At 42.5% G+C, this 12626-nt stretch overlaps 1 protein-coding gene across 1 annotated transcript in view; it reads right to left on the reverse strand.

The window, feature by feature from the left end:
- Positions 1 to 12626, reverse strand: part of LOC139262771 (exocyst complex component 3-like) — a 259308-nt gene that overhangs the window by 60356 nt on the left and 186326 nt on the right. Inside the window, exons 4-5 of the mRNA XM_070877921.1 lie at positions 9723 to 10374; positions 6460 to 6577 (exon numbers count right to left, since the gene is read on the reverse strand). Of these exons, the coding sequence (XP_070734022.1) occupies positions 6460 to 6577; positions 9723 to 10374 (770 nt within the window). The remainder of the gene's footprint in view (positions 1 to 6459; positions 6578 to 9722; positions 10375 to 12626) is intronic.

Genomic DNA, 12626 nt, shown 5'->3' on the forward strand with positions numbered 1-12626 from the left:
GCACAACCCAGACCTCATCCTGTTTACAGATGGTTCCTCCTTTGTGGATAATGGTACCAGAAAAGCAAGATGGGCAGTTACAACCTTATATGAGATAGTGGCAAAAGGATGTTTACCCTCAGGAACGTCAGCACAACAGGCCGAGTTACGGGCCCTGTCAGAAGCATGGTCGAATAGCAGAAGGACAGACAGCTAATGTCTATACAGATTCACGTTATGCTTTTGGAGTCGCTCACGACTTTGGTCTGTTATGGCGGAAAAGAGGATTCCTCACTGCTGCTGGTACACCTATCCGAAATGGAAAAAAAGTCCGAGACTTACTAGAGGCCATACAATTACCTCAGGAAGTGTCCATCCTGAAGTGTAAGGCCCATACCAAGGAAAATACCACGTAAGCACAGGGAAATGCCCTAGCCGACCAGGCAGCTAAAAATGCCACCTCACAGGGCGCTCCCCCAGAAGAACCAACACAGATGTGAAGATTGAAAGCACTCAGGACTCTGACACGAGACCTTCAAACAATGCAAGGCGAGTGCTCCCGAGAGGAAAAATGGACATGGATTGAGGGAGGAATTAAGCTATGCGAAGATGGTGTCTGGAGACAAAGAGTTACCGACAAGCCAGTCGCGCCACAAGCGCTTATGCCTTTTATAGCCCAACAGATCCACTTGTGGGGACACTTGGCCTCACAACAGATGACGGCACGGTTCCAAAAAAGCTGATGGGGTCGGGAATTTAAAAAACATGCCCAGCTGTGTGGTCTGACAGAAAAATAATTCTGGACCCATCACGGTAATGCCCCAACTGAGGCCCCCTGTCCCTGTCGGACCATTCCAGCATCTGCAGGTTGATTATATATCTCTCCCTCCATGCCAAGGATACACTAACATTCTTGTCATGGTTGACAGATTCTCTAGATGGGTAGAAGCTGTCCCAACTAAAAGAGCCACAGCCAATCACACTGCAAAGGTCTTGTGTAAGGATTACATTCCCCAATGGGGAGTCCCGCATAGCATTGACTCAGATCAGGGAACACACTTCACAGATGCTGTCTGCCAAGAAGTCTGTAGGTTACTGAACATTCCGTGGGATTTACACTGTCCTTATCACCCACAACCATCAGGACAAGTAGAGCGAATGAATCGAACTCTGAAACAACAGCTTGCCAAATATCACCAAGAAGGAACACCATGGTCCCAGGCACTACCAATAGTGCTATGTAGCATTAGGGAAACCCCGAACAGAACTACAGATCTAAGGCTATTTGAAATTATAACAGGAAGACCCATGTCGCTGCCAGGAACTATTGATTTACGGAAAGCTGATGTTCACTTAATGAGTGACAGTTTGTTATCATACTGTCAGGACCTAACCAATGCTATTAGTTCTGTTTCCCGACAGGTATCGGCAGCTTGGGGTAATCCACCCGAAGGAGGACACGGCATCATCCTGGGAGTCTGGTCTATGTGAAAAAGTTACATAAAGAACCTTTGGGTGCCAAGTGGGAGGGACCTTACCAAGTGTTATTGACCACCCAGGCAGCTGTTAAAGTCCAAGGAAAGAAAGCCTGGATCCACGCCTCACACGTTAAACGAGCACCCGTAACTGAAGCTGAAATCTGATAAGGACAATTACTTTTTGCCAAAATGTATAAATTTACATGTTCTACTGACTGCAGGTATTCGAGGCATTTGCCTACTTCTTACTAGCCGACCCTCTGCACATATGTCATACATTTATGCGAAACAAAGTAACATTTCTAGTTGTTGGGTGTGTGCGCATATTCCTATTCACTCAAAGGGAGGGATTCCCTTGAGGCCAGTTCCCTTGAATATCTCGGAAATGGCTGAGTGGATAATTAATCAAAACAAAACAGGCAATGTGTTTCAGGATATGGAAAACTGGGCATGTAAATGGAAGTCAGCAGGTTACAATCTGACTACCTTTGAAGGGGGGTACCAACCGTGCGACAATAATTCCAAACGGCCCCCATTTTTTGTTATCACTAATACAACGGGGGTAGGAAGATCGGGGGAATCGGTCTGTCTGATTAGAAACATCAAAGGAGGCCAAAATATGGGATATAGTAACTGCTCCCGGTATTATAACGTAATCAAGCCACGGAACCGTCCAAACTGGGCCGATGTGGGAATTTTTAACGTAACGGGGATTCTGAATAAAACAGATGGAAAAGCCTAGACAGACCCCGGAGTGTTCCTGACAAAGAAACAGCTAACATTCATTGCATATAATGGCACCTATTGAGTGTGTGGCCACAAGGTCTACCCTTGGCTGCCCCAGAATTGGACAGGATCCTGCTATTTAGCCTACATTGTGCCATATATGTATCATATAAAGTCACTGTCAGAACATCTACACCATCGTAAGAGAGCTATCACAGAAACAGAGAGGTTCTTTGCCATTCTGATCCCCAGATATGGGACCGCCAAACTGACAAGGGAATCTATTAACATGGCATCCGTTGTGGAACGGGTAGCCAATGATACTTCAGAGGCCCTAAAATCAATGCAGAAATGGTAGCAATCCGCACAGTAGCTTTACAGAATAGACTGGCCCTTGACTACATTCTGGCTGAAAAGGAGGGAGGGGTACGTGCACCCTACTCGGAACTGAGTGTTGCACATATATCCCAGATAGCTCCGAAGAAATTACCCACAGCGGAGCATATCCAAAAAGAGGTAGAAAATCTTTAGAAATCCCCATCATTCACTTTGTGGAGTGGAGCCACTGAATGGCTAGGTTCAATAGAAACTTCATTGGTGGAAGATTTAATTTTATTCGTTGTAATTATTTTACTTTTATATTGTTTGTTTATGTTGATTAAATGTTGTTGCAACCAGGCGGCTGTAGCTGCTATCCCGCAGGTGAGGCACCTTGCAGGTCCCAGCAGACTGTCTTGTACATGGCACAGGGGTATGTTATGCTTAAAGGGAAGGTTGTTTACTGTTGAATTAAGATATTGATTTGGATTAAATTGGAATGAGGTTAATTAACCTACTAAAACCAGACTTCCATTGTGGCCACGATGGAATTCGGGTTGATGTAAATGTGTGTGGAAGCTACTAGTCCAGACATGTAGCGAAACACATCAACAAATTTTAGAAGAAAACTATTAACATGTATGAAATTATTTTGTAGAATGTTTAACCAGTGATACCTGATGTTTTATGATTCAGTTTGTGAAAGAATCAAAGGGGGGGATTGACAGAGAATTCAAACAGGCTGCAGAGTTGAGAAAACACAGACCCCATGTCTACATGCTAGTGAGCACATTGCATTAAGTCATCAATCAACTTGACATTTCAGGACCTTTGGCAGCGAGCCAATTAGGGGTTAACAATATATCAATTGAGCCAATAAGGTCAAAGGCGGCGAGTTCATTTCTGTAAATTGATCCAGGATAAGAACAGCCATTTTTGCCATGTGTTTTAGAAGGACAAAGGACTGGCAATCAGCCAGTAGCTTGTTGCAGCTGCCAGAATAAAACTACTTTAAAGATCTACAACCAGAGTTCGCATCTCATTGAAAATTAAGAGATCTAACACTTTTGTTCCTCACTGGAATATCCTAGTACTGGAGCAGTTGAGCAGTAATAGCAGCCTATTAAAAATGAACAGACCATCCAAAAATAATGTTTTCATCTTTAGAAAGGAAACTTGAAAATCTGGAATGATAGATGAAGAGGGCATGTGTTAGATTATAAAAAAAACATGCAAGGACAGAGTATGAAGCAGCTGACAAATGTAAACTGCCAGTAGCCTCTGCTACGTATCGCCCATATTCCTCAGCAATGAGACATGAACAATTTATTATATAATTGTTCAGCACTCTTACAGCACAAGATATCTGTGCAAACACGATAATCATTCTTTCTCCTTTTATGTACTCATTTATATAGCTTGACTGAAATGCTGAAGATACAACCATCATGGTGTTATAGATGCCTCCAACAGATAGTGCCATTTCCATCTGTGGCACTATCCTCAGTTGACTGTATGTATATTTAATGTGCTACAAGCATCCTACTTTTACATACAAATCTCCTAAGATTTGGGCAAGTGCCATCAGCCAAGGGTAGACATCTCCTTACACTTTGGTCAACAAGTGCCACCTCATTTTCAACCTCCAGCAATTAAGCGACTCATGCTCTGTACGTCACCTTGTGCACTTCCCTCAGGTTTGCTATCACTAACTAACCATTACTTGGACACGAGAGTAAATAGCCGCATATGTGAAGAGGGATTGGACAGCCCTGAAGCTGAGGGAACAAAGGACAGTACTTTGTTGGATGTAAAGCGCTTTAGGACACAGAGGTCGTGAATATGCTGTATAAATGTAAGTCAATGGGCTCAATTTTCTCCAGTGATTAGCGCCGTTTTTTAAGTGCCGCTTTTTTTGGCCCAAGTTAAAAAATACAAGTTTCCCCAATCAATGTGCACCAGCATAACTCAGTTAGTTACGATTTTTTTAGGGTTTTTGTGTGTCATGGGGGTGTGACCTGCCACCTGCACCAATTCTGGCCAGTTAAGCAAATTTGGCCAGCTCCGATTTACTCCAATTCTTCTTAGGACGGCGTATGTGGCCTCTGTGCAAAAACCTTCTGGTGAGTTAAGAAAATCGGCACAGGTAAGTAAATCGGCACAGCAGATGCCCGACAGCAACAGCAGCAGCAGCAGCAGAGAGGTGAGAGAGAGTGGGAGAGAGGAGGGAAGCCTTTCGGGCATAGTTAGGTGCAAGGACCGGGAGCCCATTCGGCCAGGGATAGGTGTGGGGACCGGCGTTGGGAGAGCATTCGGCCTGGGATAGGAACCGGCACTGGGAGGTGGGGGGGGGGCGGGAGGGGAGGAAAGAGATAGACTTTTGTCATTACACTTTAATAATTTAATGGAGGTAAGTTGCTGCAATATTTAATGTGCTTGGTAAGTTGCTGTAATGTGCTTGTGCAGGTTGCTGTGAGCTCGCTGTATGTTTCACTTTCCAGCCTCAGCCCGCATTGTGTCCCTGGTTACCGTGGCAACCCAATCTTCTTGGCGCAGATCTTGAGCTCCACCCCCAAAACTAAACGACAGGCTAGGCTGCGCCAAAATGAAGAATTCAACGGGGAAACTTGGATGATTTTTTTTTTGACGTAATTGAGCCCCCAAAAAACAGGCATAACTCTTCAAGTAAGCCAAAAAACAGCTTTGCGGAAAATTGAGCCCTTTATTTCTTTATTGCAGACATGCATCAAAGTCCTTGCTCCCCAAATTAATAGAGGCAGCCTGGCCTTTTAAGCTGCTGCAGAGTTAAATTATGTAGCCGTGCTGGTTTCCTTACCCCCACTGTGAGGCAAACTCCCAATAGAGAGCATTAATAGTTCTGAGAGCTGTTCTGAGTATTAATAGTTCTGAGAGGAGTGACTGCTACCAATGAACCAGAAGCTGCGCAGAAGCGTACTGCGCACTCCAACAACCGGAAGTGTGATGTTTCTGCCTTTTTTAAAAAACGATCATGCCAACGAGCCCGCTCCCTTGCTGTTTTTAAAATGTTTTAAATTTATTTTTAAATACATCGTCTTGCTTCCTGGCTTTAAAATTTTTTTTAATGATCCTGCTCCTGTGACAAACTGGCAGCACGCATGCACAGAACGCTTCCAGTTTGTTGCCAGCTGTCGCGTCTGTACTATAATGACCTTGATTAAAGAAAACATGGGGCCAGAGTTGGGATTGCATTGGTTGGCAGACGTCCTACTCCAAAGCTCTGCAAGATCCCTACATGCCTTAAAGAAATTGCTACATTTTTAGCTAGAAATCTAGCATGACGTCTAAATTCAGTCAAGCTGAGCCCAAACTATTCTTACAACAGCTGAATACTGCAGATGCTGGAATCTGAAATAAAAACAGAAAATATCTGCGGGTCAGGCAGCATCTGTGGAGAGAGAGAGTTAACATTTCAGGTTGATAACCCTTCGTCAGAACTGGTGAATGTTTGAAATTAACAGATTCTTAAGGAGCACTGAAAGGGGAGGGGAGGAAAGAACAAAAGGGAAGGTCTGTGATAGGGTGGAAGACAGGAGAGATCAGAGAGACAAAAGGGATAATGGGCCGAATGGAGATGGTAATGACAGAAGTTAGAAAGACATTAGTCTGTTCTTACCATTCTTTCCCCATTCATTGGCCCACACTAGTAAGCCCTGCTCCAGCTCCAGCTCCAGCTCCAGCTCCAGAAGAGCTGTTTGAAAGGACATTGTGCCATGCCTAGTGTATGAGGGATTAGGTCCGGGAACAAAAAGTAAACTAATCTTGTTATGCAAAGGATTGTGATTGAAAAGAGGAAGCCATTATGCACAGTGTGTGAGAAACTCAATCTAAAATGTATTGTACTTGTGTCGATGATTACAGCTTGTTATTCACCTTCATTAAATCAGTTGAATAATACCATTTGTCATTTAATTCATACCTTCAATGCTTCAACATATCTGTCCATGATATTTTCTATAATCTTTTGGTCTAACACAGGACCAAGTTCTTGTACGTTCACCTCCGGTGAAAGATCAGGATGACTCATAACATCTCCACTGCAAACAAATTGACACAATTTAGGCACTAGATTTTCAGAAATTTAGGGGGTGAAATTGTCCCGCGCACCGATTGGGGCTGGTAACTTTCCGGGCCGGGACTTTTAGCGCCCGGCGCAGAAGTCCCGCCCCAACACTGAATTGGGCCTACCACCCCTCAAAGAAAGCATGCGGCGCTGAGTGCAGCGCTAGGCGGATGCTCCACGTAGCACTGATGTGCTACAACCCTCCTCCCCTTGGATTAAAGTGGAGGGCCACTGCGCACTCTGCACGGCCCTTTGGTGGCCACCACTGGGCCGGACTGCACGATGGCAGACCTGACCATGCTAGGGCCGCCATGGTCGAGCCAACCCAAGATTCGGCCAACAAACAATGATGGCGGCCCGGGGCGCTGCAGGCCTTCCCTTTAAACAGCGACCTGAGAGTGGATGTCCGCCAGCTTCGCGACCTGCTCACAATTACCTGCAAAAATGTCAAATATGTCAGTTAAGTCTTTTGTGGAGGAAACAAGGTTTGTTCCCCTGGTTAGGAGAGAAATATTAAGACAAGTCAACCAAGGCTGTGCTGACTTCCTAGTAGATCAGACTATAATTGGTAGAGATCAGGGAGCCGTTCCCCTGTGTTCTCTACTGACCAACGCATGACGCATAGAGTGTGAGGCTCTATGAAAAAGTGTGGGGGGGGGGTGGGAATATTAAAGCAGATAGCGAGTACCATAACTAAAATAATAAAAGAATTGAAAGATGCATCTTTGAGGTGATGTTAATATAAAGAAAGATGGAGTAGACTCGGCCTATATTCTCTAGAGTTTAGAAGAGTGAGAGGTGACCGAGTTGAAACATAAAATTCTTAAGGGACTTGACAGGGTAGATGCTGGGAGGATGTCTCCCCTGGCTGGGGACTCTAGAACTAGGGGTCGCAGTCTCAGGATGAGGGGTTGGCCATTAAAGAGATGAGGAGAAATGTCTTCACTCAGACAGTTGTGAATCTTTGGAATTCTCTGCTGAGAGCTGTGGATGCTCAGTCGTTTAGTATATTCAAGACAGAGATCGATAAGATTTTTGGATACTAAGGGAACCTCGGGATAAGGGATTGTGCAGGAAAGTGGAGGTGAGGTAGAAGATCAGCTACGATCTTATTGAATAGTGGAGCAGGCTCAAAGGTCAGTATGGCCTACACCTGCTCCTATTTCTTATGTTCTTGTAAAGATATACTTTTGATTACCCTCCATTAACCAGATTAGATCCAAGCTGTATTTTGTGTAAACTATATCATTAATACCATCGGTATTAAGAATATAGAGCATGAGTTTAGTGTTAGATAGCAGAGTCAATGGAAAAAAATCAGGCGGAATGTGATCATCCACAGAAAAAAGAAATATTTTAATAAGGATTAGAAATGTTGTACACATGACAGCTAAAAATAATTTAAAAAAAACAGATCAACATCATATCCTCAAGCATATTTGCTGAACCTAAATGTATGCAAGTTTAACTTTTTAGAGCAGTGAGAGACTGGTTACATTTAAAAAAGGAGGCAGACAAAAAGTAGGAAGCTATAGACCAGTTAGCCAACATCTGTGGTTGGGAACATGTTGGAGTCCATTATTAAAGAAGCAGTAGCAGGACATTTTGAAAAGCAAAATTCGGTCAGGCAGAGTCAGCATGGATTTATGAAGGGGAAGTCATGTTTGACAAATTTGCTGGAATTCTTTGAGGATGTAATGAACAGGGTGGATAAAGGGGAACTAGTGGATGTGGTGTATTTGGACTTCCAGAAGGCATTTGACAAGGTGCCACACAAAAGTTACTGCACAAGATAAAAGTTCACAGGGTTGGGGATAAGATATTAGCATGGATAGAGAATTGGCTAACTTACAGAAAACAGAGAGTCATGATAAATGGTTCATTCTCTGGTTGGCAACCAGTAACTAGTGGGGTGCTGCAGGGATCAGCGCTGGGACCCCAACTATTTACAATCTATATTAACGACTTGGAAGAAGGAACTGAGTGTAACATAGCCAAGTTTGCTGACTATACAAAGATGGGAAGAAAAGCAATGTGTAGGAGGACACAAAAAATCTGCAAAAGGACATAGACAGGCTAAGTGAGTGGGCAAAAATTTGGCAGATGGAGTATAATGTTGGAAAGTGTGAGGTCATGCACTCTGGCAGAAAAAAATCAAAGAGCAAGTTATTATTTCAATGGAGAAAGATTGCAAAATGCTGCAGTACAGCAGGACCTGGGGGTACTTGTGCATGAAACACAAAAGGATAGTATGCAGATACAGCAAGTGATCAGGAAGGCCAATGGAATCTTGGTCTTTATTGCAAAGGGGATGGAGTATAAAAGTAGGGAAGTCTTGTTACAGCTGTACAGGGTATTGGTGAGGCCACACCTGGAATACTGCGTGCAGTTTTGGTTTCCATATTTACGAAAGGATATACTTGCTTTGGAGGCAGTTCAGAGAAGGTTCACTAGGTTGACCCCGGGGATGAGGGGGTTGACTTATGAGGAAAGGTTGAGTAGGTTGGGCCTCTACTCATTGGAATTCAGAAGAATGAGAGGTGATCTTATAGAAACGTATAAGATTATGAGGGGGCTTGACAAGGTGGATGCAGAGAGGATGTTTCCACTGATGGGGGAGACTAGAACTAGAGGACATGATCTTAGAATACGGGGCCACCCATTTAAAACGAGAGATGAGGAGAAATTTCTTCTCAGAGGGTTGTAAATCTGTGAGATTCGCTGCCTCAGAGAGCTGTGGAAGCTGGGACATTATTTCTGTCTTAAATTTATTCAGAGAGTTTCTTAAACGATAAGGGGATAAAGGTTTATGGGGAGCGGGCAGGGAAGTGGAGCCGAGTCCATGATCAGATCAGCCATGATATTGAATGGCGGAGCAGGCTCGAGGAATGCCGTATGGCCTACTCCTGTTCCTATTTCTTATGTTCTTATATACTTATACAAATTCAGTGCTGTCCCCTGGTGGCAATACAGAATAACTGTAGCAGTTTTGTTACTATTATAACAACATTTTGGCATTATTCATGAGTTCATAAGCATGACATAATGTTCACAAATTGTTTTTCTTCATATCATTTAATAAACTAATACAAAACAAAATTATTTAGAACTTAATATACCTTTTGTATGTGTGAATAATCCACTTGAGAAATGAATAAAGATCATTCAGTTCCAGGGGTTTCTGTTGGATGCATTCCAGGTGAGAAGATACAGTCTTGTGATAGCAGTTTACATACATGTTCAAAATATTGTATTTTTCTGGGTAACATTTTTGTACAAAATTTTTCACAATTTGCAAGTCTTCTAAAATAATCTGTTGAAGATTTGATAAGTGTAATGAAAGCCACGATGTTGTTTGCTCCTTTGTACAGAAAGGCACATTAGCTATCCTTTCTTCCACACTTTTTGTAACTGTGTCTCGCCACAAATCTTGCCACTTTCGGGGTCTTCTGAAACAGTTAGCATCAGGATGATTTGTCCTTTCTTGCCATTTTTTATCGGCTGCTTCTTCCAGTTCAATAACTTTCAATGCCAAACACAAAATGCTACTGTTTTCTTTAGCTACAGTGACTGAATTGGTGATTATGGACATTATTTGTTTAGCAAGCGCATCACAGAGTAGATTGAAATCTCGAACTTTCATTGTGTATTCATGGTACTCTTCATCTTTTTCAGGGTTTCTCGCATTGAGCAACTCTTCTTCCAATTTATTTATATTTTCATTTGCCTCCAGTAACAATTCTTTGGTGATTAACTGGTTTATTTCCATTACTGCAAAAAACATTTAAATATAATAAATCAGAATAAGTAGTTGAAATAAGTAGTTCCATTTATCGTTTATATCAACTTTTCTTTTTCTAATTTTTATCTTTTAGTTGGGTTTCAGGGATATATTGCACACAAAAGATGCTGCTGAAATGGAGGCCATAAAACTTCAAATTATAAATATTTCTACTGAATTAGAAATTCTTCACGTATCGAAACCTATACTTATCTAAATGTGTTGAATATGAACAAATAACTCAATAGTACCAAAGTCATGGGTGAACTTAGCAGGTTCCCTCAATGGCTTGGTATGTAAATGTGTGGTGTGGCATTAAGTCTTAGACACCAGGGAGAGTCCAGTTTCAATCCTTGGTGAGTTAGCTAAATGCAAGCGAGGCTGTAGTCAGGGAGTTACAACTAACTTTGGTGTACTTGGGCTATGGGAAGGAGAAGGGGAATTAGCCAGGGTTCTTGATTGTTATTTGTACTTTGATGTCATACAGGTAAAATAATTTCTTATTCCACTTACATGAGATAAGTATTAATCACATGCTGCTCTGAGGCACCTACATCATATGAAATAATTCCAATGCACAGAAACATTCTGGACTTGGTTTTGGGGAATGAAGAGGGGTAGGTGGAAGGGGCATCAGTGGGAGAATATTTTGGTGCTAGTGATCATAATTAATAAGATTTAGGGTAGTTCTGGAAAAGGACAAAAGAGGACCAGGAAAAAAATTTCTCAATTGGGATAAAGCCAATTTTGCTGAGCCGAGATGAGATTTGGCCAAAGTGGACTGGAAATGGCTACTTGATGGTAAATCAGTGTCAGAGCAGTGGAAGGCATTCAAGGAGGAGATCCTGAGGGTACAGAGCAAGTATGTGCCCTTAAAGAAAAAGGATGGGGCTAACAAATCTAGAACCCCCTGGATGTCAAGGGGCATACAGGGTAAGATAAAGAAAAAAAGGGAAGCTTATGACAGATACCGAGAACTCAATACTGCAGAAACTCCAGGGGAGTATAAAAAGTTCAGGGATGCAATTAAAACATATATTATTAGGAAAGCAAAGAGAGAGCATGAAAGAATGTTGGCAAGTAAAATCAGGGAAAATCCAAAGATGTTTTAGAAATACATTAAGAGCAAGAGGATAACTCAAGAAAGAGTGGGGCTATTAGAGACCATAAAGGGAATCTGTGTGTGGAGGCAAAAGACATGGGTATAATTCTTAATGAATACTTTGCATCTGTTTTCACAAAAGAGAGGGGCGATGCAGACTTTGCAATGAGTGAAGAATGTGAAATATTTGCCGAGATAAAGAGAGAGAGGGGAAGTATTAAGGGGCTTATATCAGCTTTGAAAGTGGATAAATCCCCAGGCCCAGATGAAATGTATTCCAGGCTGTAAAGAGAAGCAAAAGATGAAATAGCAGAGGCTCTGACCATCATTTTCCAGTTCTCTCTGGCTACAGGTGTGGTGCCAGAGGAGGACTGCAAATGTCGTATCTTTGTTTAAAAAGAGAGCAAGGGATAGACCGAGTATTTACAGGCCAGTCAGCCTCACCTCAGTGTTGGAAAAATTATTGGAAAAATTCCTGAGAGACGGGATAAATTTTCATTTGGAAAGACTTGAATTAATCAAGGACAGTCAGCATGGATTTGTTAGGGGAAGGTCATGTCTGACTAACTTGATTGAATTTTTCAAGGAGGTAACCAGGAGGGTCGATGAGAGCAGTGTGTATGATGTAGTGTATATGGATTTTAGCAAAGTTTTTGATAAGGCAGACTGGTCATGAAAGTAAAAGCCCATGGGATCCAAGGCAAAGTGGCAAGTTCGATCCAAAATTGGTTCAGAGACAGGAAACAAAGGGTAATGGTCGATGGGTGTTTGTGACCGGAAGGCTGTATCCAGTGGGGTTCCGCAGGCCTCAGTGCTGGGTTCTTTCTTTTTGTGGTATATATCAATGACATGGACTTGAATGCTGGGGGTATGATTAAGAAGTTTGCAGATTACACTAAAATAGGCTGTGTGGTTGATAATGAAAAAGAAAGCTGTGGACTGCAAGAAGATATCAATGTACTGGTCAGGTGGGCAGAACAGTGGCAAATGGAATTTAATCCGGATAATTATGAGGTAATGCATTTGGGGTGGTCTAACAAGGCAAAAGAATACACATTAAATGATACGTCACTGAAAAGTGTAAAGCAACAAAGAGACCTTGGAGTGCAGGTCCACAGATCCCTGAAGATAGCAGGCCAG

Source organism: Pristiophorus japonicus, chromosome 4, assembly GCF_044704955.1.
Source record: "Pristiophorus japonicus isolate sPriJap1 chromosome 4, sPriJap1.hap1, whole genome shotgun sequence".
In the NCBI taxonomy this organism is placed as follows: domain Eukaryota; kingdom Metazoa; phylum Chordata; class Chondrichthyes; family Pristiophoridae; genus Pristiophorus; species Pristiophorus japonicus.